Below are 27,512 nucleotides of genomic sequence, written 5' to 3' on the forward strand. Positions count from 1 at the left end.
CTAAAACCCAAACACCAGTAAACTCTGCCATCAACAAAAGCAGCCTTAAGCATTCACTGCAGATCCATCCATTATTTTACCTTGGTGAACGAAAGGATCACACAGGATCACACTGCTGCTCCAGGGTCTGAACCTCACGTGTTCCTTCCAGCAGATGTCAACTTCAAGCATCAGCAGGAGCACGCTGAACAAGAATATGTAATTCTACCCCCACAATGGCTAGAAACAGCTGTAATTTACTTACCACATAAGACACTTTAGTTAAAACAGTAAAAAAAAAATCGTTACTCAAGAAAGAGATGATCAAGAAATGATCGTTCAAAGCTGAAACACAAATTCTTGAAAACAAAGTCATGAAACTAGAGGTAAGGAAATGGCAAAAAGCATTTTGGAAACTTTGAAACAATTTATTCAGTTGTTCTGTACAAGATTAACAGTTTTCATACCACCCCCACCATCTTCAGCAAGACAGTCCTGACACACACAAAAAAAAAAAAAATATATAGAATAGTAAACCGCAGCTCTTACACCCGAAAGGAACTGCCATACTAAGTGCGTGCCGTGGGAGCCTCGCCTCCCCACACCGTCACAAAAGCGTTGCAAGTTGTCTCGTCAAGGCAGAGATGCCAGACTCCTGGCTCCCCATCAGCTGCCGGGTCTCTGCGTGGTTCTGCCTTGCTGTGACTCTGCTCCATACCATTCACTCATTCATTATAGCATGTAAAGAAGAAAAAAAAAAAAAAAAATCCCACAGAATTTCCACCAAATAAACATTTCCCTGAGGCAAGAGGCTTCACTAAATTCCTAGAAGGAGGGCATTCTGCTCTGGCCACACACACGGGTGCTTCCCAACAGAAGCATTCAAGTGAAAGCAAAGAGAGGGAGTAAAACCAGTACCTCGAGTCACTCGCTGAGAGTCCCTATCCTGCCAGGTCTCTGTCAGCTACCACAGGAAGTTGAAGGTGCAAAGTACCTCTCAGGATTAGGCCTTCAATGGGAACCAAGTGACATCCATTGCTCAGAGTCCATCAATAACTGCTGTGCTTAGTTTTAATAACACAAGTTCTGTCTTTGGCTCTTTTGCTACAACCTAGGTATTTTCTGTAAACAAATTTTAAATCTGAGCTGCTTTTGTTTTTGTTGGTTTTTGGTTTGTTTTTTTTTTTTAATACAAACAAAGCACTAATCTTGGGAAATTACGTATCAGCTCAAATTGAAAACAGTCCATCTTGGATCTTACCAAAACCGGGGAAAACTAAAGCAGATATTTGCTGGCATACTCAGCGTCAGCATCCTTCTCTAAAGCATGAGAAGGAAGGCTGCAAGCTTTTGCTTGAAATACCAGTAAACTCTATGCGGATCAGCACTACAACTGCACGATTCAGATGTGGCTGTGGGGGCCCGAGAAAAGGCAGACTCGGGGAAGAGCGGGGGGGGAATCAAACCCCATAAAAAGCTCAGCTGGAACCACAGCCTGCCCTTAGCTACGCACAGACTGAAAGGGTGTGCTCAGGAGAAGGTCTAAGAGTTAAAAAAAAATTGAAAAGACACACCCCAATTCTAGATGGTCCCCATTCCTGCAGCTGTGACAAGCACATGATCCTAGTGCAGAAATCATCAAGAAGAACAATATTATTCTCTGGAATTCATTTGACTAGTAGTGACCTCGGTTGATCTAGATCATTCCCTCTGCCCACCAAAGAGATCATAACTCACGACCCTAGGAAAGAATGGCTTTAGGGGAGGGTCTGGAACCTGCTTGCACAAACTCGGTAAGAACTGGTGCTCTTGCTGGATGTGGTACTGCATTTGCAGTCACCAAGACACCACTGAAGTCCAGACAGTGCAGCTTTTTTTTTCTTTTTTTGATGTGCAACCATAAAAAGCTCTATTAAATAAAACAGAATACATTTTAAATACAGAATGATTAAAAAAGGGTTGAGGAGCACACAAAATAGGGCTGAAATGTGTGTCACTAGTCCATTCTTGCTCCACCATAAAAGGCACTGGAATTATGTCTTCCTATACACGTGACATGCCGAGAAGCGTCCCATTCAATCCAATGCATTCGATGGTAATGAAGATAAAACTGAGCAGGAGGAAAAAAAAATCCCAAAACTAAAGACGTAGAATTCTCAAAATCAGTGACTGCATCTAAAAATGTCTCTCTAAAGAGTCTTCCTTCTCCTCCAGAGGGGAACATCAGGCGGTTCGGTAGATTCACCACACAGGAAACGTTAAGTCCTCCAATTATCTGTAGCACAGTTTTATAGTACAATTGAAAAGTTAGTCAAATGTCTTCATAAAGCACTGGCAGTGCTAGAATTATCCAAGTAAATCCAAAGCAGAAGAAAGAAGCACCTTTCATACTCTCCACCGGGAGACCACAGAGGCAACTGGACTTGGAGGTACTTGGCAGATACAGACACAGGTGGGTGGGGATCCACTGCAAGAAAGCCAAGCCACCCGAGTCTCCCTGCGAGTTCTAGCTCCTGCCAGTGCCGGGGAATGCGTGACGGGCAGCAGCAATAAAACAGTGCTACAAAATCCTTCTCTCATTAGGGCATGGCTCAAAGTGGCCCTTTGCGTGGGGCTTAGCTCTGAAAGCCTCTGAGCAAACGCACCAATGAGTTCCTCATTGCGGTTCAGTCTCTCCAGTTGTCGTGAGGAAACAAAACAAAAAAAAAAAAAAAAAAAAAGAAAAAAAGACATAGCCGGTATCCAAAGTTCATGACTTGTTCCTCTTGGGTTTATCCTATGTGTGCTCTAGCTCCCCTCCTTGCAGATGTCACAACTTGCGCTGCTGTGCATTGGACCCTTTGCCGTGAAGCTGAGAAGCATCTGGAAGAAAATAAAACCAAATGGGAAGGGGGTTCAGCATCAGCTCCACGGAGCTGCGTGCAGCTGGGGCGGCCAGATCTCTCTGCACAGAAAGACCTACTTTTCCCTTCCAGGGAAGGGAATCGGGGGTTAAGAGGATGTGCTTGGAGATATCTTACACCTGGGAGCAGCCTGCCTCTGCGCCTGAGTAAGGGACACGGGAAGTTCCTGTGGCCTCCCAGCAAAAGCACCACGGCACAGATTCAGATTGCTGGTGTACTAGCTAGCCTATGCTCTTCTCTAAAAGCCACCCAACCGTGTCTCCCCATCCAGGAAACTAGAAATACATGGTACTTGCTGCCTTGCATCTAAAGGTGGTTTGAAATAACACCGTTAGTACACCTTTGCTGTTGTAAGGAAGGCTTTAGGTGCCCACCAATAGCAACTGGAATCACAGGAATCTAATCGCCAAGTAAAAGAAAGGAACAGACATGGAGGGAAAAGAGCAAGTGCACTGAAGAGAGAAAAAGGAAGGAAGTTTAAGGAAGCAAAAGTTTTCAAGGAGCAATTAAAACTACCATCAGACTACGATGAACAAATGGGTGTACTGAGATGTGCAGTTAAGCAGCAGTGACACCGAGCAGCGTAGCAACAGCTTCTCCTCCAGGACAAGGACAGTTCATTCCATGCAAGAGCTCAGCCCCAGCACGTCACATTCCTAAAGCAAGCGGCCAGGACCATCACCACAGCACCAGCACACAGGCACCTCCACCAGCAAATGCAGCGGTAACACCACACAAGCAAGCACCAGATGCTTCTCACTCAAACGCTTTCTGATGAATGCTGGTATAAGCATTTTCATTTAAGACAGCACCATTTCCTTGCATTTGCAGCAACCTCCCAGCGCACCAGAGGCCTCGCAGCTTTCAGACACAGCAACGCAGCTGCGGCCATCTGCTTATACGGCCAACCAGTTTATGCCACAAAACAAATTAATACATTCTAAAACTAGGGTGACTGCTTAAATACCTCCTGTGTTCTACAAAGCACCACAACTGATACTATTCCCAGAGATGATAGCACTAAGCTCCATCTCCAATCTCTATGTGAAAACACCAGGTGAGAAAGCAGGTCCCTGCTGAAGCTGTCTCAATGGTCACGTTTTCCTCGCTTATTCCTAGTTACCTCTTGTCTACTCGCAGCTTCTGACACTCCAGTAACTACTCTAAGTGCCCTCAAATGACAGGACACAGAACTCCCTTCTCAGTGACACAGAATACGTTTCACAACCCACGTTCAAACCGAAATCAATCATCTCACTCTCCAGTTAATTGTGAATCTACAAACAGGAAGGAAGGGTCTGTCACACCAGTGATTGCTGCCGCTTCTGCTCTACTACACTGGAGTGGCAGAGCAACCCACCTCAGACAAACTTCAGCAAAAGAAGCACAGACAACAAATTCTTTGAATTTTCACCAGTGCACAGCTCGCTCTTTCTTCAGGAAAGAAGCCCTGTGCTCAGCAGTCAAGGGCATTTCACCCCATGACTGCTACGGGAGGCCTCATCAACTCCAGCGGGTTGTCCACACACCTAACAGCCTCGGTGCCACAGCATTAGGCGAGCACATCCACTCCTGCCTCAGGCTCGTATTGCCCAGTACGACAATCACAACAGGAGCAGGTACTAAGACAGTGGCACTGAACTGCACTGAAGCGATCGAGAAAGCAGAAATTACTGATGGGATAAGCGACTCCCCGAAGCAGATAAGTCCGATCTCCTGGCCCTCCATTTCAATTTTCTGAATGCTGCACGGATCCCCCTCACTTTTCTCCTTCCTCCAGCGTGCTACCGTATTTACACACGCTCCCAGCCCACCAGGCAGCACCCCATTTACAAGCAGAGAAGGTGTTCTTCAGAAACCTCTTGGTTTATGCATTGCTTCTACAAGCATCGAACTGGGGCAGGAACAGGCTTAACTGCAAAATCATCACGTTGTCAACACCAAGTAAAGCAGTCTCCATTTACACTACAAACTTGCCATGAAGGAGATGTAAGCAATTAGCTCAGCGCACAGACACAAGACGTTCTGGTCTGACACATTTTATATAGGTCACCAGTAACAAAACTCCACAGACCCAGAATATGCGTTCCTGGGCAGTCCTAGCAGACCGTGCATAAACACGCACAGCTTTAATCCTAGAAGGATAATTCTTCACCACGATGCAAGCAGCAAAGCTGAGTACCTCCAGGAACCAACACTTGGTATAAGCATCATTCCAGAAACACACAAGTTTGCCCTGGCTAACTACACAGGAGAGGACACGAGGGCTACGCCTCACTTTGTACCTCGGGGAGGCCGCGGGTTTTAGCGATGACCGCACCGGTCAGACAACGCGGACAACTGCTTTGCTTTTACCCCTAGAGATACAGGACGACTCACGGCGCAGAAGACAAACACGACCGTCTGACAAGTTACCTGGCAAACTCTGCGGTAAATGAGTGGACAGGGCAGAATGTGGGAGTGGCGCTGCATGGTGGGGGCTGGAGTGCAAGCCAGCTAGAAGACCTAGAGAGAAAAACAAAGAAAAGAGAGGGGAAAAAAAAAAAAAAAAGAACAAATACACACTGAAGACAGAAACAAGCAGAGGAGCTGCAGCCATTAGCCTATAGCTCAGCTTCCAGCTACTGGGAATTCCAGGCTAGCTCCAGGGATGTGCCCAAGGTTCTCCAAATGCAACTGCTGGAGATGTAAACGCACGAAGCAACAGCAGGAGAGATGGGTTGGTCTGCAATGGGTTAACACAGCAGAGCATTGGCGTCGTTGTTATTTGACAGCACAGGCACAAGTAACACGCACATGCGTGAGCAGGAGGTACTCACTGTGGCCAAGGCCATGGTGAAAAGTTCCTGGAGCAGGGCCCGTAACTATTGCATCCTTTGATACTCCTGCTTTTGGGGAGGAGTCTGAACTGAAGGAGATGACATGAAGAGGGAAGGAATGAATAGGAGAGATAATACCTAATGGGGCGGAGCTCAGGGCAGCTGGCAGCTTTGGACTGCTGGACTTGTAGGATGGAGCCAGTACACTTAAGGAGGAAGAACTTGTTAGCAGCACAGCTCCACTAGTTCCTTTCTGAAAGGCAACAGAAAAAGTCAGTCAGCAGTGGGAAAGCCAAGGCATGCTTAAAGAAGAACTGCAAAACATGGAGCACTCAAGAATTCCTCCTTGCAAGAAGCACTCTCCCAGCCAGGACCCAAGAGCTGCCAACTCGTGAGGTCATCTGGAGATACCCAGGGCACTGGCAATCCCGCTGCTGGATGTTATTATGTTCTTCTAAATATGACCTTACTGGATTTCACTCTCTTGTTCCCTAACTCTAGAACTGTACCTCCATTAGGCAGAGGAAAATCTTACACATTGCCTGCAAGTTCCAAGGAGGATTGCTTCCTACTCGCTTTTGGCAGCGTATCACTGCTGACAACTCGGTTCAGTGTACCCCTGCACCCAAGAATGTTATTTGGGATCCCTCCCATGGAGAGAGACAGCACTGGGAAATGCTTTTCAGCTCTCTATCTCATTAACAGGCAAGGTACATGGGCTGAGCAGTACTCACGTTCTTCAGACCCATTTAAATATATCCATTTAATTGCCCAGCTCTTTCCATATACCACAAAAGAAGGCAGGTATGAGCAGTAAACAACAAATTAATACAACAGCATTAGGAGCGATTACTTTTTTGCTATAGATGAAAATTAAGGCCCTTATACCATTAAATACAACAGCTGAGTAACTCAAGCCTGTATAGGAAACCCAGGAGTCCTTCATGCGACATTGTATCCCAATGAACTGTCAGACCCTGAATTCCATAGTTTGCCACTGAGTTTGATTCCAAACATCACTTCAGTAGCTTATGGAATAACTGGGGAGCAACAGAAAGTGGACAGAGATAACCACCAAAGCAAGCTGCGTAGGCATTTTGAGTTTATAGCCCAGTATCACAGGTTATTTATTCTATAGGTCAGATATGAAAAAAGTGGCAATAATTCTAAAATTACTTGTGATAATTGAAGGGAGGCCAAGTTTGCAGACTTAACTAACAACAAATTGATCGCTATAATTTTAGTTTATGCAATGATTTTTAACTCTCGTGATAACTTGCCTCACTGCACTTCCTCCTGACCCAAATGTGAGCCCTCCTGTCCCCGTAACTCACTAAGTCAGGGCAGGAACATTACGCAGCCTATGCAAAAATTGCAGTCTGGAAAGTACCACAGTATTTTGCTTAGTTGTTACTTTAAGCTGAAAATGAAAGCTTGCAGTGCAAGCTCATGGTAAAGGCCAGGACTTCCTAGCCTAAGCAGCCAAGATCCAGACAGTCATTCAAGAATTTCAGGAAATTCTTTTGAAGTCATCACTTTACAGCAAGTGTGAACAAGTCTGGAGACTGCCCGGCACAATGCCACGCGTTCTCCTGACTTTCAGCTGGGCCAGCGCACCCCTGCTTACCGGCACAGAGGTAGAAGATGCGGTGCTGCTAACAACAGCTGGCTTTAGGGAGGAGGTCAGCAATTTGGCCACCCCTTGAGTGCCTCCGCTAGAATCTCCGTTTGAACCTCCAGGAGGTGCCACCAGAGTCAGCTTCTGCGAAACGGGTGTCTTCTTCACCGAGGAGCTTGAGGAGGGGCGGCTGGACGCCTGGCCCGAGGAAGGGGTCTGCACACCGGGCAGCAAACTCCCAGAGGAGCAGCCCTGGTTTGCAGAAGCTCCAGATGAAGAGCTGCTGGAAGAGGCCCCATGCTTGGAGAGGGAACCAGAAACAAAGGGCGATTTGTAAGATTGTCCTGAAGAGCTAGAGCCACTTGAGTGCTTTCCTGCGTAGCTGAGAGATGATGAGGATGAGCCTGGGCTCTTGTGGGAGCTGCCGGCATTTTGGGTGCTGCCTGGTGATGCAGAGGAATGGAAGCTCTGAGCTTTGGTTGATGACTTGACCTGCTGGAGGAGGGAGCGCTGAGGCAATGGAGAGGAGGACTTGGGATTCTGCAGTTTGGCAAACGGAGCCGGGGAGGTGAAAGTTTTCTGTAGCTGGCTGCCTGAGTGAAAGACCTTCACCTGAGAACCCGGCACTGGGGTGGAGGTCTGAGGCCCGTGGCTTGGCCGGACCAAGCTGTGGTGTTTCTGTTTAGCCTGGTGCGCATCAGGAAGGATTTTGCTGGGGGAGGCTTGGCAGGAGAGCTCTTTGTAATTAGAGTTCTCCGTCTTTTTGTCTTGAGAAGACTGGCCCAATGCCAGGGCCTGCTCAGCCAGGAAATTTAGAGGAGACTGGAGGGAACCAGAGGATGATGTAGGGGAAGGGTTGGACTTTGGAAATGTCCTCTTCTCCTCCGAGGATGCAAGAGTTGGGATCTTCTCTGGTGGAGCTTTTGGAGCTCCAGGAAGAGTAAAGTCAGGGCTCCCTCCCGCTCTGCTGTTCAGCACAGCCAGTTCCCTGGAAACTGCTTCGAGGGAAGAAGTGGGGTTATGAATTAAGTCCTCATCCAAAGAGTCATCCAGGAAGGCAGCAGGAGTGCCAGTGTTGCTGGCTGCTTGGGCTGTCCCAAGGGACAGAAGTTCTCTGGTTTGGGCACTGATGCCCAGAGCTCCTCCCTGGGGCTCTGAAGACAGAGTTACGGTGCTGCTTGAGTGCATTGAAGGAACAGAAACCGATATCTTTTTATCTGGCTTGCAGGAAGATTCCTGGAACAAAATCACAGGAGAAGGCAGAGTCAGAACAGAGGTAGGGTTTACTGCTGAGAAGGGAAGGGAAGGTTCCCAATTTGGGGATAAAAGGCAGAATAAGCACATTCTGTGCCTGCTGGCCCCCTGCCTCCCTCCCAACTGCTGCTGCCATCAATTTTAGCTGCTGTTCTAGTTGTGTTTTTTTCAAGCCCAATACTGACTAGAGCTATTTCACAGTACAACTTCCTTGTACCTAATGTATAGATACAAGGCTCTAATACAGGATTTAAGTTGGCAGTCACTTGACTCTTGGTCTATGTCAACCATGAGAACCAGAAAACAAAGAACTCACCTTCACTTTCACCTTAGTAGGAGCTATAACTTTCTTCTTCGCCCTGTTTTGAGGGAGACAAAAGAAACACAGCTCACTGAATGCCCACAGGGAAGCATCCAATTAGGGAGCACACTTGGGCCCTGTTAATGATGATCCACTGAGTCTTTTGCAAAGAACCGAGGGAACAGAGGCAGCATCTCAGGTTGCTAGGATTCAAAACTGTATGACATTTGTTGCTGCTCTAGGAAGCCCCAACTCCCTCACAGGGGAATGAATTAGGGAGCAGAGCAGAGTCTTGAAATGGTAGCAGAGCAGTGAAAGCACTCAACAGACACGTCCTGCACCGGCTGCAGAGCTAGGAGCTGCTACAGGAACCCACTGCTGACCTAACTACAGGAACACCCAGAGACAAACTGATACAGAGACTGTTTTGGAAAAAAGTTACACATTTCTTTTAGGTTCCCAGAAGAAGTCAAGGATGCAAAAGCATCTGCCAAATCCACGGAAAATAGCGCATTTGGCCTGGTCAGATGCAATCTCTGGTACAAGACATCCCTGAACTGCTGGAACTGTATGGCTGAGGGAAGGATGACTCTACGCTCTATTTCACACTCCTCACACTTCCCCTCGCTCATCCAGTGCCAAGAACAGGACCGTCTGTCAAACAGACATCAGCCTAAGTCCGTATCATCATCTATTACAGACTGCCAGCAAGATCCATGAGACCCTTTGGCACTAAAGCACCTGCCCAGCTGGATTCCGATGGCTCTCTTGGTTTGCCACCCACAAGCCTGTTGCACCCACCTTCGCTAGCTTGAGCTCACTGTACCCCTCCTTTAACCAGGCAACAAGAAAGAGGGAATCCAGAATCCAGTAAGGACCGACTGAACAGGTAGCAATAATCACACTGCTGGCATCACACTCCATTTTACCCTCATCTGCCTCCCAGGGACTAGCACAGAGGCCCGACTCGTCTGTTGAACAAGGCCAGGAGGCAACCTGGCTTCAAAGTTCTTATCTTTGAGCTTTCTATAAGGCTAAAGTACCTCAGGAAGGTTGTCGTTAGGAGACGTCACGCAAAACCAACCACTCTTCTCCCTACGCCTTCCCCAAATGAAGCAGCGCCAAACTATCTGATGGGAGCCAAGCAAGCTCAGGTGCTCCTGCACGATCCACCCAGGCCCCAGGGAACGGAGTTCACCAGTTATCACTCCAAAGGAATGCTGCGCGATACTCACAGGACTGATGTGAGGTGTCCGTGTACACGCCTGCTCTCCTTAAACAGTGTCCTAAGAAGGGAAGAGAGCAATGAGAAGTGATATCCAGCAAGACCCAGTAGAGTAGCTGGGATCACTGGAGACAGAGCTGCACAGTACAGCAGGGGACTTAGTGAAATTAAAACCACAGAGAGCAAACAAATATTCATCCCTTTTCCAGGAAAATCCTGCTGAACTCCCCCACACAATTCCCTCTCTGGGGAGCTATGCTTGTAGGCGCTGGAAAGGCCATTAAGGCAGTTGTTGGACAATAACTAAGGAAAAAGCTCTGCCAGCTTAAAAAGCTGACAGCCAACTGGAGAGGCAGTACAATTGTTCAAACTGGGTGTTACTGCTGCCATAGATCTTCCAAGAGCTGGCAGATCATAAAAGAGCTCTTCACCAACTTCAAGAGAGAAAGGTTACGTTCCCCTGCCTCAATACAACAAGATGGATGAGAAGCCTTCGCACGTTGCGTGTCTCTGTTGCCCTTGCATCCCCAGCAAACAGCTGAGGTGACTTCTTAAATCAGCACAACCGTTTCTGTAACAATTGACTAACCACAACCAATAAATAGAGCTTCAGCCAAAGCCCATTACTACTGAGGCTACGTAAACCAGAACCTCACACAAATGCTATTTCACCTAAACCAGCTGCCGCCTTAGATGTCAGGGTGAGAAGTTTATAAATACACCTTCGGTACTGGCAAGGGGAATGTGCTTCCCGTCTGCTATTAACAGCCTGACAAAGACTTTTGTCATCCTTTTTCTTTTACAAAGGAAGCTTATTTTAACCTTATATTCTGTTAATTGCCTTTTAGTGCTGAGAAAACGGAATCATGGCAAGGCCTCTCTGAACTCATACACAAAGTCGCTACTCTGTTCATCTTCAAGTTCCTCTTAACAACGAACTTCTGTGATCACGATGACAGTGAATCAAGCTGACTGGTCCATAAAATTGTTTACAACTCTCCCAGTGCCGCCGATTCCTCCCCTCCTGTGTGGCTGTCAGTCTATCTTCTGTCTTTAAACCACAAAGTCATAGAATCATAGAATATCTCAAGTTGGAAGGGACCCATAAGGATCATCAAGTCCAACTCGATCAAGAACCAGCAGGAGAAACCATTGTCCTTGAGCCACTGGAAAGCAACCAGGAAAACTGCATTTTAGTCAGTCATTCTGTAGTTAACTTCAATGGAAGGGCCTCCTACACCGAGTCTTAGGTGAACATCTGTATGTCTAAGAACAGTTTTGCCTACAAACTAGAGGGAAAAGATTTTAATTTCCTTTTATTTAAAGAAAAAAGTTTTTTAAACTTGGCAAGCTAAGACCCCCAAGCTAGTAACATCTTCATTAACTAAGTAGGTATCTGCACCCACCTCTTAATGCCATCGTTCAGCTCCCATACACTAAAACAACACACTACAACCACGCGCATTACTGTACTTCGTGTGAACATGCAACCACCACACGTGGCCATGGACTTTTCCAAATGGATCTGTAATGTGCTACTGATACCTACTGCTCTTAAGAACCAGTACCTACTTCTTCCTTTATTCCCCACGAAACCCAAAAAGCAAGTTCAGCAGAGAGAAGATAACAGCACTGCCCAGCTCTTTAAATGCAAAGAGATCGAGATTCCAGCAGTAAGACTGTACAGTTGTCCTTCTTTAAAACTATTGAGCAAAACAAAGCAGGCCAGAAGCTGATGAGAGTCCCAGCAGAATGACTCTCTGCAATTTGTATGGCGCTCTGCAATTGCTAGCTCAATGGCATGGATGATGGAGGGCGTGAAAGAGCAGGAAACAGCAGTGAAGACACCAGATAGGGTAAAGAAAACCACACCAAATTCCTACTTACTGCTCTCTGATGTGTCTACTGGAAGTCCGGAGCCCCTAAAACTTTCTGCTTTGCTTTCTTTTGGGAATACTCTAGGAAAAACTTCCCAAAGCGTCTGAAAAATGTATCCTTCATGAGACAGATTAAAGCGATCCTTTGTAATACAGAGGCAAGAAACCACAGGCCAGTCAGCCTCACCTCAGTCCCAGTTCTACCTTGTAACTTGTTACTGCCAGTGGCATCCATCCGAGGTCAACCCAGGGGCCAAGACTACTCAACATTGTCATTTACAACCTGGACGACAGCACGGACTGTGCTCTCCGTAAGTTTGAGGGTGATATGAAAACAGAGGGAACGGGGAGAAAATGTTGGAGGGCAGGGCTGCCATTCACAGGGACCGGGACAGGCTGGAGAAAGGGGCCAACACAAACCTTGTGAAGTTCAAAGACAAACACTAAGTGCTGCACCCGGGATGGAATAACGCAGGCTGGGGGCCAACTGGCTACATAGCAACCTTGCAGGAAAAGACCCGGGGGTCCTAGTGGACAAGCTGAACATGAGCCACCACTGCAAGGGTGTACTGCTGAGAGCTAATTATGTACTGGCAGGTATTGGCAAGAGCACAGCCAGCAGTTCAAGTGCTTATTCCCCTTGGTTTAGCACTTGTGAGGTCACATCTGGATACAGCATCCAGTTTCAGGGTCCCCACAATACGAGAGAGATGTCGACAAACTGGAGAGAGCCCAGAGCCACCCAGACAGCTGAGAAACAGGGACAAGTGGCATATGAGGAGAGCTGGGGGGGAACTGGGTTCGCTTAGCCTGGAAAATGAGGAGACCAAGGAGGGATCTAATGGCACTCTTCTACTACCTAAAGAGCAGGAGGGGCAGGGAGCCATGAAGAAGATGGAGCCAGACCCTTCTCAAAGGTGCACAGTAAAAAGGAAAAAGAAGGAATATTCAGTTCAGTGCAACAAGGAGAATTTTGGTTGGAAATCAGGAGAAAAGATTTCATGAAGGGTGATTAAGTACCAGAACAGGGGCCCAGAGATGCTGGGGTTATCTCCCTCCTTGGAGATTTCCAAAACTCCGCAGGACAAGGCCCTGCACACTCTGATCTAATTTTGAAGCTAGCCAGTCTCTGAACAGGGGTAGGACTAATAACCTAATTCAGAGGTCCCTTATGACAAGGAATCCCTGCAGGACAACTTGATTCTTGCTCACCTGGCCTGCATCCAGCCTTTTGGCCAAAGGGGCTTCACCTCTCCATCTAGGAAGGTCTTCACATAATCCTCTAGAGACTGAGCCTTATTCTTGTCAAGGTCATAACCATCCAACTTAATCTTCACCAAGTGGCAAAGCAGCTCCCTGAAGAACAGGAAGATTTCAAATACAGTTACGTGGATTAACTTTCCCCAGTTGGAGGTCATTCTGTTTATCCAGGGCTGGATAAATACACCAAGACTGGCTCTGCGTAACACCTTACTAATAAAACTGACCCTGCACTGCCTCCGCACGAAAAAGGAAGGGAAAGGCACGTTCCTCGCTCTGCGTGTGCACGCGCATCGATGCGCCAGGGGAGAAAAGCCTTGTTACCCCCTTCCCATTTTCATCTCCTGAAACAGCTGAGGTAGTAAATCAGTGCCAGAATTACAGGTGCCATCCACAACTGCAGAACTGAACCTCTCTGCAGGCACTCTCACTGAAGGCAGGAAGAGAAGCTTACTTTGTTGTAAATGAATCGGCCATCTATGGAGCAGCACCCCAATTTTTTACAGAATAAGATGAAAAAGACAGCAGGATTGATGCTCATTTTATCTTTCGTCACTCTCCCCTTCACCCAGCACTCTGTTCTTTGCCAGACCCCGGGCTGCCAGGGGCAGCAATCCCCGTTAGCTTTAGCTGCTTTCACAGCCACAAATCTGGTCTTACTAAGAGTCCAGTCTGTAGGATTTCAGCAATTCAGCTGAGTTCCTTCCTTTCCCAAAGATCTGTCCCTCTCTTTTGGCCTCAGCACAGAGGCTCCTCAGCATTTGTCTCAGAGTTGGCCTGTGCCTGAAATCAGCTTAGTTTTGCAATGTATAGAAGGGTGAGATTTAATAAATGCAATAGTGGCTTCGACAAACAGCACAGTCTGCCACAAACGTCCAAGCTGACCATTACTACAGATGATCAGCACTGCTCCGAAAACAGGACACACATACTGGAATGCTTCACTTCCAACTGCATAGAATAAGACAAGTCACAGGTTCACTTAATATCTAAATTATGCAAACCTGATTTCATCATTCCATTGAAATTTCTTTCGCGGTCCCATGACGCGCTTCCCTCCCTTTTCTTCATCCTCATCATCATCAGAACAAACTCGATCTCGCTGCTCTTTGTCCTTTTCCTCTTCCAGCATCCTAAAATGGAGACACAGATAGTGCAGAAGTCATTATCCTGGAGACTCAAGGACAGGATTAAGTATCTCTGAACGACACTGTTGTGCTCAAGATTAAGAAACCTCCCAATATTGTGTAATAGAGACCATGGGACTACTCCAGCCTTACTGTTCTCTGACTGCCATGTTTCCAAAGACATGGCAAAAACACTTCAGCCAAGTTCTGGTCCCATCAGTGCTGCTGCAGTTGGCATCACCATAGATAGCACAAAGAACTCACACAGCATAATTAGGCCAATTAATGCCCATCAGCGATTTTTGACTACAGAACAAAAATAGGTGGTAAACTTCTTCAGAGCGGCCTACAGGTCACAGGGAACCTGCTGAGAAGGGCTACAGATGCCTAATGAGCAAACGAGGAGCTTACTTGGCAAACTTGGCCTGAGTGTGGGCTTGGCATTCCTCCTGGTACTTGGCCATCTGCTCCGGCATGGCCCTTCCAATGGCTTCCTTTAGCTTCTGCAGAGGCTCCTTCAATCGGCCACCCTAGAGCACAGCACAGACCAGACTGAAGGTCCACACCAAATCTGGCAGGTGGAGACTTGTTCTGAATCCACCCACCAGATGCGGTGCCTGAACCACACTCAGCAGACGACACCGCCACGTTAAACAACCGTGCTCTGGAGATCAGGGGTAACGTGCACACAAGGTAGGGTTGTGCTGTCAGATTCACTCACCTGCTCGTAGAGATAAAGCTTACGGGCGCGCTTGACCAGAGTGTCCTTACTGCACGGGAAGAACGCAGCCAGGTGGGCGTACACCCCTGAGCGGATCTGGCTGTTCAGCTCCCGCGTCTGCAGCTCGATGCTGCGGAACAAGACAGACACAGCGTTGACCAGGGACCGTGCAGGGGTTCTCTAAGAACATAAATGCAACTCTGATGCAACCTGGGGAGCTCAAGGCAGGCAGAGAGGGACAAAGCACAAGCCAAAGTACATGACTGTTCTTTAGATTTTAGAATTAACAGACTTGAACCCTTTATCCCAAGCTATGACTTTTAATCTTGTTTCAGAGTATCTGGAAAAGGAACAAAAGGACGTCAGCAGTCTCATTTATTCTGCAGTTCTTCTGGGAAGCTGAAGTGCAGGAGCGTCAGGCAATGAAATGAGAGGTACACACTGCTTATGTCAGATACTATGGTGGTCTAGCTCAGAATAATATAGAATCAAACTTTACCCCTTGGGCTTGAACTTACTTCCCGGTGAGTAGGTTAGAGAGGTTGGCATGTGCCAAACCCATCTGCACAGCTATATATAACTGAGGACGCCAGCTTTTTAGGCCACTGCTCAGTGTCAATAAGAAGTGTAAAAACCCCTAACTGATTCTACAGCAAAGTCGTACAAATCTATCTAAATCTCTGCTGAATGTGGTTCAAGTTATCAGTTTGACAACAGATTAGGACTGTTTGTGCAGTCAGCACTGGAATGCTGAAAGGTGGTAATCACCACTTGAAACGAGAGGGAAACAGACTCCCAAACTTCCCTTCAGCAATTCCCTTCAAGTGCCATGATAAACCTTAATGAAATTAAAGCCTCTGTGTAAGTATCGCACTGCGATGATCACAAAGCTGTGTGCATTCATCAGCCTTCTCCAGGCACTTGAAGAAGAATGAAACCATTATCAACAGCTGCGTAAAGCAACAGTGGCATTCTGTAATTGAGGGACTCAGAAAACACAGAGTAGTAATGGAGTTCCTCCAATTCACACAGAAAGCCAGTTGAACCCAGCAGCCTTATCCCAGTTATAAAATATTCCATACAGCATATAACTTAAATAGCAAAGGACATGCCTGATGTCTCTGACAGGGAGAGATTTACTGTTCTTGTATCAAGCTATCATCGCAGGTCAAGTGACCAAATTTAAGTCACGGATATCAAGCATCATCTTGACAACAGGAGGCCTGGATACATTCCCTCCAACTTTCTCTTACCTCAGTTATACATCATATCTCAACTGAAAGCCATTTCTAGGAGACTTTCATGTTATCCTAGGCATGTTCTGCATGGAGGACCTGTATAAGGACATTCCCACAACTCCTGCTAAACCTCCTCCTGAATTTACCAAACCGCTCTGCCTAATATTCTCCTTTCCCACTCTTTTCTCCTGGCAGCACTTACTCCAGTATGATGTTGTTGATATCCTGAGTGAAGAATCTCTGTTTGCCTTCTCCCTCTGCGGCTCTGGCAGCCTGGAAATTAGCAAATAACACAAGTCATCATCAGTTCAGAGATACAGACTTGACATAGCAATCAAGTAGTTTTTAAACCACTTCAGAAATACTGTAAAACATGGCACAAATTTATTCCACCAAACTCTGCACCAGCCACCTGCTGTAGATGGGCTAACATCGACAGACAGAAGACAGATTATGTCCTCTCTGCTTACACTTCCTCAGTTCAAGTCCAGCCCTGCCATCTGAACTGGTTAAGACCATGTCCTGCCCACAGGCCTCCCCATTCCAGATTCCCCTGTCCGGATGCACTAGAGAGCAGTGCATTGGATTTCCTACACTGGAGTGAAGATTCCTGCATTTAACGGGGTAAAGAAGATGGCTTGGGGGCGACTGACTTCTTTGGCCTATTTCCCACGGGGAGAAAAGCATGGTTTTAACTTCACGTTAGAGCTGTTAGATTAATATGAGCATAGAGCTTGTCCCTGGAACAGGAAAGATCATCCTAGTCATGTTTAACGAGGGTCAGAAATACTTATCACCAGGCTTTCTAGACCAATCTGGACACTAAGCCAAGAAACCAACAGAAAGCATAGCAGTTATTTCCAATCAACACCATGGTAACTAAAAAAAAAAAAAAAAAAATTAAAAAAATCCTGTTCAGGAAGCTTCCTGAGCTATGACTGCAGCACACACAGCACTGCCCAAAAATCACACCCATGAAAAATACGTCCAGCAGGAAAATAATTCCAAGAGATGAACGAGATAGTAGAAAATTGCCAAGAGCTTTCAGTCTCTTCTGCGTGGGGACGTAAACAAAACTGGGATTCACCACAAGGCACCACATCAAGTTAGCGATTCCTCGCAAGGGAAAGCAGACCAGGAGAGAAGGGCATGATTTTGAAATCCCCTGATTTAACACTCCAAGGTTGAGGCTGGTAAGCAATTAATTTATGCCCAGAAGGCGTACATCCCTCTCTGTCAGAAGCAGGTCATAGACAGCTGGTGATATCAAAGGAGAAGGCTCAACACTAAAGAGAATCCTCAACAGGAAAATTCTTTTAGGAAGAAGAGGGCTAAAGTCGAATCAGTTCAAGTAGAAGAGGAAATGTCTGGAGGCTCCATTTAACCCAGGAGATGCTCCCACCTGCTGGGATGGAAGAGACCTGGCTCTCAGACACAGGTATGGCACCTCTTCCTTCCCACCTGCAACAGAGTTCATGTCCCAAAATCCCAGCTGACCCAGAGGCTTCAGTTTGTTAAATCTTGTATTTCTCCTCCTTGGTTTCTTTTCTTAACGTACATGGTCCGGCAACAAGAGACACAGCAGCAGGAGAAATCTAAGCAGGAAAATCTGTGGGTAGTCCGCTATTACACTGTCTTGCAGCAACATAACAATTAACTGGATATCATGGGAGCTTCCATAATATTCTCCTTTAACTCAGATATAGTTCAGAAACAGCTGTTTCGGTGTTTTCTGTTAACAGCCTGAATAGCAAATAGAAACATCCATGAAGAGCCCATTCCATTTTATCAGCTGTGGCAATATTTTGTTCAATTTATCCTTCTCTGTCTGCTCACCAGCACTATACACACTTAAAATTTCTCAGCAGAACAGAGTTATCTTTAACAGAAGCTCAGCTTTAGGAACAGGAGTTATTAAGTACAAGATGCTTAAGTAACAGGTGCTGTAAATTGATGTGCCCCAAAAGGCAGAACACACACCACGGCACAAGTCTAAGAGCACTGTTTATGAGTTAAAAATCAAAGTTTAAAAGCAACGGTATTAGCAGGAACAAAACATCACAGAATTTGTTGACAGGCTGATGGTGACAGCTCTCACACCCAAGGCCCACAGCAAGTCTGAAAGAGCACTTCTTTGCCATGCCAGGAGATGGATCCCTGACCAGCACCCAATGCTTTTCTGCTTCTCCAGTGCAGCACTTCCCAAAGCGGGTCACAACATTTTGGAGAAGATGGGTGAGTCCCACAGGAGTCCAGCTGCAGGAGGATCTACTGGTGAACAGCCGTGGGATCCTCCTTCTAGAAATCAAGACGTTTCACTCCCTAAACAGTACCCCAACACTGAGATGTTGAAGATGGGTAAAGAACCCAAATTGCCAGCGACGCAGCTCCAATGTGGAAGACTCCAAATTGTACCCATGCTTCAGTGAAGGCACCTGCCTGCATATGACATGGGAAACAGTTCTAACAAATCCTCAAGCCCCATCTACAGGGCTTTTCACACCTTCTCACACTGGAGAACAGGTAATGCTTTCCAGCTGCACCCACTTACTTTACATACAGAACACTGCATGCCACTTCACAGATGCTGTCCTGACCATCACAGCACATTAAAACTATTACGGTGGAATTTGTCCTTCAGCCTCGTTAGCCCACATCTGAAGTTCATTCATGTTAAATTGACTTTGGAAATTACCTCTTGAATCAGGTCAATACTTTGCCAAGAGGGGTAAAGAAAAAATATGGACAGGTGGGATACTGTTACATTTAATCTGGACAGGCTGGAGAGTTGGGCGGAGAGGAACCAAATGAAATTCAACAAGGGCAAGGGTAGGGTCCTGCACCCAAGGAGGAATAACCCCAGGCACCAGGACAGGTTGGGGGTTGATCTGCTGGGAAGCAGCGCTGCGGAGAAGGACCTGGGAGTGCTGGTGGACAACAAGCTCTCCATGACCAGCAGCGTGCCCTCGTGGCCAAGAAGGCCAATGGTACTTGGGGGGCATAGAGAAGAGTGTGGCCAGCAGGTCGAGGGAGGTTCTCTTCCCCCTCTGCTCTGCCCTGGTGAGGCCACATCTGGAGTTCTGTGTCCAGTTCTGGGCTCCCCAGTTCAAGGCAGACAGGGAACTACTGGGGAGAGTCCCGCGGAGGGCTGCAAGGATGATGAGGGGAGTGGAGCATCTCTGGTGTGAGGAAAGGCTGAGAGAGCTGGGGCTGGTTAGTCTGGAGAAGAGAAGACTGAGAGGGGGTCTCATCAACACTTATCAATATCTAAAGGGTGGGGGTCTAGAGGAAGGGGCCAGACTCTTCTCAGTGGTGCCCAGCGACAGGACAAGGGGCAACGGGCACAAACTGGAACATGGGAAGTTCCATCTGAACATGAGGAAAAACTTCTTCCCTCTGAGGGTGACCGAGCACTGGGACAGGCTGCCCAGAGAGGTTGTGGAGTCTCCTTCTCTGGAGAGATTCCAAACCCTGTGCAACCTGCTCTGGGTGATCCTGCTTTGGCAGGGGGTTGGACTAGATGATCTCCAGAGGTCCCTGCCAGCCCCGACCAGCCTGGGATTCAGTGATTCAACAGGTAACAAGGCCAAGGACTGACACTAACTGACATCCAGGCATTCAAGAAAGCGACCTGGCCATAAGAGAAAACTGGGTGATACAAAGGTGTGATCCCACCTGGCATTGCAAAACTCCCCACTGGACCTTGCTCTGTCTCTGGGTGAAGCTACGCAAACCCTGCAGAGCTGTCCCCCCTCCAGCAACCACACAACCCCACTGCCCCGCAATGAACTGCCATACCTGAGCCAGTTCTTTGATGCGTTTTTCCAAAGGGGCTGGCAGGCCTTCTGGGAGGGATGGCGGCTGCTTGAAATCCTGTTCCAAGCCCATCCCAATAGGATCGCTCCCATCCTCCACATCCGGAAAGGGACTCCCTTCTGGGGATTCACTGAAGAGCCGCTCCAGGTCTAGGTCAGTTAACGAGTCCATAGCCGTCGCTGCTTGAAGCAAGTCGTTATCACTGGCGTGGCCAAAGAGAGAGAGCAAAGGGTCAGCCATTGCCTCCGCCTCCCTCGGGGCTGAAGGTTCTGCTGGTGAGGGAGTCACTGCTTTCTGCTCTTCATCTTTTTTCTTCTGAGCATCCTTCTCCTTCTGAAACTTCTTCAGCATCTCCTTGACACTAAGAGCACCAGAGTATTTCTTCTTCTTCTTCTCCTTACTTGCATTTAACGCTGTAAAGCTGTAAACAAAGTACAGAGGAGGAAAGGGAAGTGAAATGAATACAAGATGGAGGGGAAGAGAGGAGGATACCTTCATCCCAGTTCACTTCAGCCATAGGCACCAATCCCCTAGAAAGTCTTAGCCCCTTAACCAGTCACACCAGGAAAAATATTCTACTGCCTCTTAAGGTCCTGCTGCATGTTCAGCCTGGAGGAGGCTGTCCTTCCTCACTGCAGAGAGATGATGGAGCTTAAACCGTCTCCACCAAGCTATGCTCTTATTTAGCTACATGCATTATTCCAGCAAGGAAGATTTGGAAATACACAAACAACTAGTGCAGAGGAACTGAAGCAAGAGAGAGTTAGCATGACAGCAGCTTGAAGCTTTTTACCTATTAAAACCTGGAAAGCCAATTCCTTTTCCTTCCCTTCAGGCTCTCCAATATCCGTTCCCACCATTAGTGCCTAAACAGAGCTCCAAGAAACACCAACATTTCAGCTAGCTGTGCCCCTCTTTGGTTGGACACTCTTGCTGGAGAGCTGTGCTCCTTCCCTCATTGTCAGCTGCCTTTTTTCTCCCACCTTGGAAGCAAGGGGGGTTGGTTTACCTGTTGGTGTTTATGCAGCATGCACTCAAGCCACCCCCCGCTGCAACAGACAATGCCCCCTGTAACCCTGAAGCAAGGTGTCAAGCAGCAAGCGTTCCCTCCTCCTCCTTACCCAGCTTTTGGAAACTTGGACTTTTTGGATTTCTTTTCCTTGTCATAAGATTCATCTTTCTTCTTCTTCCTCAGTTTTTCACCTCCATCTTTCAACTTTCGCTTCTGGAGAGGGTTAAAGCCATGTCACAATCAAAGCGTCTCCTGTTCCTGGAATCAGACCTGCACCCCCATGGGCACTTTGGGCCCTCTCCCAAGAATTTGAGAACAGCTCCTTCCCCATTGGGCACGTTAACCCAAACCCCAGACATCTATCACCTCGGTTCTGGCACGCACCATCTTCAGCATTTCACAGCGCACCAAGCTGTTACACTAGAGACAATCCTATCACTAAAGGTGAAGGGATGCCAAGTGCTCCCGCTGTTTCTCCTTTTAGCCTCCTCGTTTCAGCATTGTGAAAACAGGGCTGTCTCCAAAAGACATCACCACTGAAGAGGAGCACCAGCTTCCCAGCAGAGTCACACTTTTCACGCAGCAAACCCACCAAGCTCTAACAGAGGAAATAATCAAGAAAGCTGGCTTGCTGACCTTGGGACACTTCTTCTTCTTCTCTTTAACATAGTCATCTTCAGATTCAGATGCTTGCCGAAATTGCAGTGTTCCTGAGTTGATGTAAAACCCTCCATACTTCGTAGTAAGAGAAGCCGGAACAAGCTCATCATACTGGAAATAACAGAGAACAATCTATTGGCGCCGTAAGCTTTGTCACTTTATTCTGTAGCTGAGCTGCTTGGAGAACGGAGGGACTCGTGCTCCTCCAAGAACATTCGGGGCTGCGGGCACACCTGCTAACCAGCATCCCCTGCCGCGCAGTCGCCGCAAGAGCTCTCATTCCCTAGCCCTGGCACACTCCTTTCTTGCGCCCAGTTCAGGTTCTCCCCAGGTGCCAGCTCAGCCCCCCAGGCAGCCCCTTTAACCACCCTCTCTCCTGCCCCAGTACTCACTGCTTCAGAATTGTCAATGAAGGAGTCAGATTCGTCGTATCCATACCCCATATCAATCAAGTCCTGAATACGGTCCTTTCTACGCCTCTTGCCACCCTAAACAACAAAAGATTGACAGTGTGTTCATTTTTCTTTTCCAATTACCACCAGGATAGCCCTGATACAGGACACTGGCGTTGGCTCCAGTGCAGAAAAGAGAATGAGATCTTTTTTGCTGCTAGCAGCAGCAGAACCAAACCAGCATTAACTCACATCAGACTGTAATCTCAGGGTATGGTACAGCCAGTTTTAGGCCTTGTCATACAGAACCAAAACCGGTGCAGCCAAATGGAAGGAAACACTGACCTGCTGGGCAGTCTGACTTGATGCCAGCAGACTTTGCACTGAATTGGGTCTGCAGCCCTTTGGCACTTCTGCTGGCGCAGAGATGGATCGTTCTTCCATCACTGCCATACAGTTAGTACAAACCCGGTACTACACACATCAAACATACACACAACGCGTTAGGATAGCCCGTAGGTCAAATTCGTATCACAAGACAATACAGCAGCTCGCTATCCAGAATTACCACTTGTAAAACATAATGTAGTTTTATTGCCAGCTATGGAAGTAAAGCGAGAGGAAGAACAGCAAGGAAACGGGTAAGACAGATCAGCATCTCTCACGCTACCCAGCGCGGTACTGTCCTAAGGGCAGCAAACTCACCAGAGCACCGTACTTAGAGACTTAACAGATGACATTGTGCCACAGCTACAAGGCCTAGAAATTAATTTTCGCTTAAGAAAATTAAATTTTATATAAGTTACATTAAGATAACGACATTTGCCACTACAAGTGTGAACGTCGTTCGCTTTAATCAGACTGTCATCTGATTTAAGAACGTAGCTGAACTATTTTTGTGGACCACAGCCCTGAAACAGGAAAGGAACGTGGAAAACAGCAACTTCCAGCCAAGATAAAGGACTGCAGGAGAACAAGAACATAAGAGCCAGTGACCATTAAATACTGCTTGTTGAGAGCTGAACAGCATTACTCATTCTAAGGGATAACAGAAAAAAGAAAAACATACGTATTTTTCTTCAAACTTCCGAGCAAGAGCCTCCACTTTATGCCTTTCCTTTTCGTCATCATTAAAGGGATCAGCAGGGTCTTTCTTCTGTAGAAATGAGAGACAAAAACATCAGAATCCATCCTGTCACACTGCCACCAAAACCCCACGCATTAAACCCATCACCACTAGCACATCCAGGCAGAAGCTCAGACAAATCAAACTTTACTGCAGTATTTAAGTACAGTATTGTTTAGTTAGAGGGTTTAGCCTCATCAATGACAGACAGTGGGATCAAGTGCACCCTCAGCAAGTTTGCTGATGACACTGAGCTGTGTGGTGGGTCGACACGCTGGAGGGAAGGGATGCCATCCAGAGGGACCTGGACAGGCCGGAGAGATGGACAAGTGCAATCTGCATGAAGTTCAACAAGGCCAAGTGCAAGGTCCTGCACATGGGTCAGGGCAATCCCAAGCACAGCTACAGGCTGGGGGACAAAGTGATTTAGAGCAGCCCCGAGGAGAAGGACTTGGGGGTACTGGGGGATGAAAAGCTGGACATGACCCGGCAACATGCGCTGGCAGCCCAGAAAGCCAACCGTGTCCTGGGCTGCATCCCCAGCAGCGTGACCAGCAGGGCGAGGGAGGGGATTCTGCCCCTCTGCTCCGCTCTGCTGAGACCCCCCTGCAGTGCTGTGTCCAGCTTGGGGGTCCCCAGCACAAGAAGGACATGGAGCTGTTGGAGAGAGTCCAGAGGAGGCCACGGAGATGATGCGAGGGCTGGAGCACCTCTGCTATGGAGACAGGCTGAGAGAGTTGGGCTTGTTCAGCCTGGAGAAGAGAAGGCTCTGGGGAGACCTTAGAGCCCCTTTCAGTCCCCAAAGGGGCTACAGGAAAGCTGGAGAGGGGCTGGTGACAAGGGCAGGGAGTGACAGGCCAAGGGGAATGGCCTGAAGCTGCAGGAGGGGAGATGGAGATGGGATGTGAGGCAGAAATTCTTCCCTGTGAGGGTGCTGAGGCCCTGGCCCAGGTTGCCCAGAGAAGCTGTGGCTGCCCCTGGCTCCCTGGCAGTGTTCAAGGCCAGGTTGGATGGGGCTTTGGGCAGCCTGGGCTAGTGGAGGTTGTCCCTGCTCACTGCAGAGGGGTTGGACTAGGTGAGCTTTAAAGGTCCCTCCCAACCCAAACCATTCTCTGATTCTGAGAGTGTCTCTAGGTTTTGGGTGTGCTCTCAGCTAGTTCTGTACCTGTCTCTGCTTCCCTCGACTCTCAAAAAAAAAAAAAAAAAAAAGCAGCATGAGCCATCCACTGACTGCTAAACAGTTCTGAAGAGCAACAGTAAAAATGAGTAGAACCCAATCAATTTTCTTTTCATAGAAAAACACCCATAAGACAAAACATAGATACTACAGAAGTTTGCATGTCATCATATCCTGAGAAATGGGTTTCAACAGGCAAAAGAACTGTCAGGCAACACCTGGAAGTGCCACGTCCACCACACAGGAAGAGATGCCATACACCAAGGTGGAAGCATTCACGTGCTGTAGAGCAGGGTCCCCAAAAAGATGCAGCCACATAGTGTGGAAGCGTCTCTCCTTTGGGTGCTCTTTGGAAAAGAGCTCCTCATAGCAGCTAGCAAGCCAGGTACCAAAAATCACTTTTAATCAAGCAATTTCAAGGTAAACGAGCATCATTCCCCACAGGCTGCAAGGACACTTACCTTGTCTCCTGAAGAACCACTTTTTACTTTCCCTCGATAACTCTTCAGAAGATCTGGGTAGAAAAATTCTGGACAACGTTTGTGATCCGGCTCGAAGAGAGTGAGTGTGATTCGAACGGCTGTTGCAGCTGGTTCCGAGTCCTGGGGCTGCTCTCCATCGTCCTTCCGAGACTTCTTCAAGAAGCTGCTGCTCAGTGGACCATGGAGAGTGGTGAACGAAACCCTGTGGGGCTCGGTCATGGCTATGGCCAAATCTTACCAGTCGTCATGGCATAGTTCCCATTGCATCATAACAGGCCTGCCCCAGCTGCACAGATCTGGGTGTCAGCGGCTGGTTAACGATAACTGAGGATGTTGGAAGTGGAACAAGCCATTTAATTTTGAAGTTTTCTCGGGAAATGACACATGCCTGCGCTGCTAGCGCTTGCTGCAATCATTAAGGAGAAAGAAAGAAAGAAAAGAAAGAAGTCAGTCCTCGAACCAGAATTCCCCCTGATGCTGGCAGCCCCCCACACCTTCACTGCTCTCCCCCCGCTCCCCGTCTCTGTCTTCACCCTACGCCGCTCCACTTCCCAGAGCCGAAGGAAACGCAGCTGTCGAGGAAACCAAACGGCCGCACCAGACTTGCTGGGACACGGCCCGGCAGCCCCGGGCAGAAACGCCGGCCTGGACTGTACCGCCCCGGGCCAGGGCTCCGCTCCGCTCCGGCCGGCGGCTCTCCCGCTGCACGGAGGCCCCGGACACCTCTTATCCCTGGGAAAGCGGCCCCGGCCCCGGCACCCGCGGGGGGCTGAGGGGAGCCCGGGGGGGGTGGCTGCGCTGAGGGGAAGGGGGGCCCTGGTGCTGAGGAAACACCGAGGCGGCCGCGCTGAGCGGGAGCGGGCCGCGGGGCTGAGGGGAACCGGGGCCCTGGTGCCGAGGGGGGAGCGCTGGCCTGGCGGGGGCGGCGGAGCAGCGGGGCCGGGCGCGGGAAGGGGCAGGGCCGCCCCGCACTCACCGCCACCGCCGCTGCGGGACGCGGCCGCCGCCGCCAACTGACTCCCGGGCCGTCTCCGAGCCCCGCTCCTACGTCACATACGGGGGGCGCTGCCCTCGCGCTGAAGCCGCGCGCCCCGCACCCAATCAACGCCCTCACCGCAGTCACGCCTCGGAGGAACGCCGTTGTGACGACCGGTCCGACCCACGTGACGAGGGCGGACCTATCCCCGCTGCCGGTGCCGCTCCGTCCCGGCAGTCTTCGCGCGGCGGCGGGAGGGAGGGAGCAGCAAGATGGCGGCTGAGGGGCAGCGTCCCGCTCGTGCCTCGGGAGAGCGGCTGAGGCTCCGCTGGCGCTAACGGGCGGCCGGGCCGTGACCCGGCGGGGCGGGCGCTGAGGTTCCGTACCCGGCGTTGCCGTCCCTCCGGGCGCTGTGGGGAGGAGCCGGGAGAGGTTCGGAGGCCGCGGGCCGGCACCGGAGGTTGAGGGGCGGCAGCTGCCCGCGGCCCCCTCCCTTACGGAGCAGCGCTCGGTGCAGCCGGGTAGGAATCAATGAGGTGGACGCTCCTGCCTCCGGGGATGTGTGTTCACCCTCCTCCTCCTAGGCCCGGGATGGGGAAACAAGCTCGGCTGTATTTGGCGGGATTCAGTATAACGTCAGGGACGTACGTAAGGATAGGGAAGGGGCAGAGCAGGAAAGAAGCGGGAGCTGTGAACCGGGCTGTAAGCACTGAGACCCCGGAGCTGGAAGGCCGTGACGGGGCAGATGATGAACTCCATGCCGACCCTGAGCACGTTCGGACTGGTCGCTCCAGCTGGGTGCACGTAAGGCTGTGGGGGGTGGTGGGATCCAGCGCAGGGCACCAGGGGAGCTGGCTGATGTCAGCACAGGACCTCTGTCCATCATTTTTCAGTGGTCTTGGGAGTCTGGAGAGGTCCCATTTGACTGGGATGTCCCAGTTTTCCAGCAGGATAGGAAGGCAGACCCTGTCATTACAGGCCTGTCGGTCTGACTTCAGTGCGTGGTAAAATTACGGAGAAGGTTATTTTGGGAGTTACTGAAAAACCACCTGGGAGACAATGCAGTCATTGGCCATAGCCAGCACGCGTTCACGAGGGGAAACTCCTGCTTAACCAGCTTCGTTTCCATTGATGACAAGGCCAGCCATCTAGCTGATCAAGGGAAGGCAGTAAATGTGGTGGGTTTGGATTTTAGCAAAGCTTTTGATACTGTATCTGCCGATGTGCTACCCAGCACGCAGCCAGACACCTCCATCATGTCTTGGGTGAGCAAGTGGCCAACAGGTCCGGCTCAGAGAGTTACAGTAAATGGGGCGACATCAGGCTGGCGACAGTCACCAGTAGGTTCCCCAGGACTCAACTTCAGCCCCAGTGCTCTCTAATGTTTTTATAAATGCTCTAGATGCAGGAATCAAATATACATTAATGAAATTTGCTGATGATAATAAACTAGGAGGAGCTGTGGAGTCCCTCAAGGGTAGGAGAGCCTCACAGAGAGCTCTGGATAGGCTGGAGAGTTGTGGGTCCCTTCCAACTTGAGATATTCTAT

At 48.9% G+C, this 27,512-nt stretch overlaps 1 protein-coding gene across 8 annotated transcripts; it reads right to left on the minus strand.

Moving 5' to 3' along the window:
* Window positions 1–386: 386 nt before the first annotated feature.
* UBN1 (ubinuclein 1) lies at window positions 387–26,120 on the minus strand. Of its 8 annotated transcripts, none has more exons than XM_054843164.1 (18): window positions 26,102–26,120; window positions 24,967–25,393; window positions 23,272–23,358; window positions 22,203–22,298; window positions 21,787–21,921; window positions 21,260–21,363; window positions 20,121–20,559; window positions 16,525–16,595; window positions 15,085–15,214; window positions 14,775–14,893; window positions 14,241–14,369; window positions 13,189–13,332; window positions 10,110–10,160; window positions 8,890–8,932; window positions 7,329–8,555; window positions 5,702–5,954; window positions 5,298–5,387; window positions 387–2,841 (listed from the first exon to the last, which is right to left on the minus strand). In XM_054843164.1, the coding sequence occupies exons 2-18, from the start codon at window positions 25,204–25,206 to the stop codon at window positions 2,789–2,791; spliced, it is 3,411 nt and encodes a 1,136-aa protein (XP_054699139.1). In that variant the 5' UTR covers window positions 25,207–25,393; window positions 26,102–26,120; the 3' UTR covers window positions 387–2,788. The 8 variants fall into 8 exon arrangements, with proteins under 8 accessions (XP_054699139.1, XP_054699142.1, XP_054699137.1 ...); XM_054843167.1 differs by lacking the exon at window positions 26,102–26,120 and adding an exon at window positions 25,964–26,053 and having other exon boundaries at window positions 5,840–5,954; XM_054843162.1 differs by lacking the exon at window positions 26,102–26,120 and adding an exon at window positions 25,964–26,053.
* Between the last annotated feature and the right edge of the window lie 1,392 nt (window positions 26,121–27,512).

This window comes from Grus americana, chromosome 15, assembly GCF_028858705.1.
Source record: "Grus americana isolate bGruAme1 chromosome 15, bGruAme1.mat, whole genome shotgun sequence".
Lineage (NCBI taxonomy): Eukaryota > Metazoa > Chordata > Aves > Gruiformes > Gruidae > Grus > Grus americana.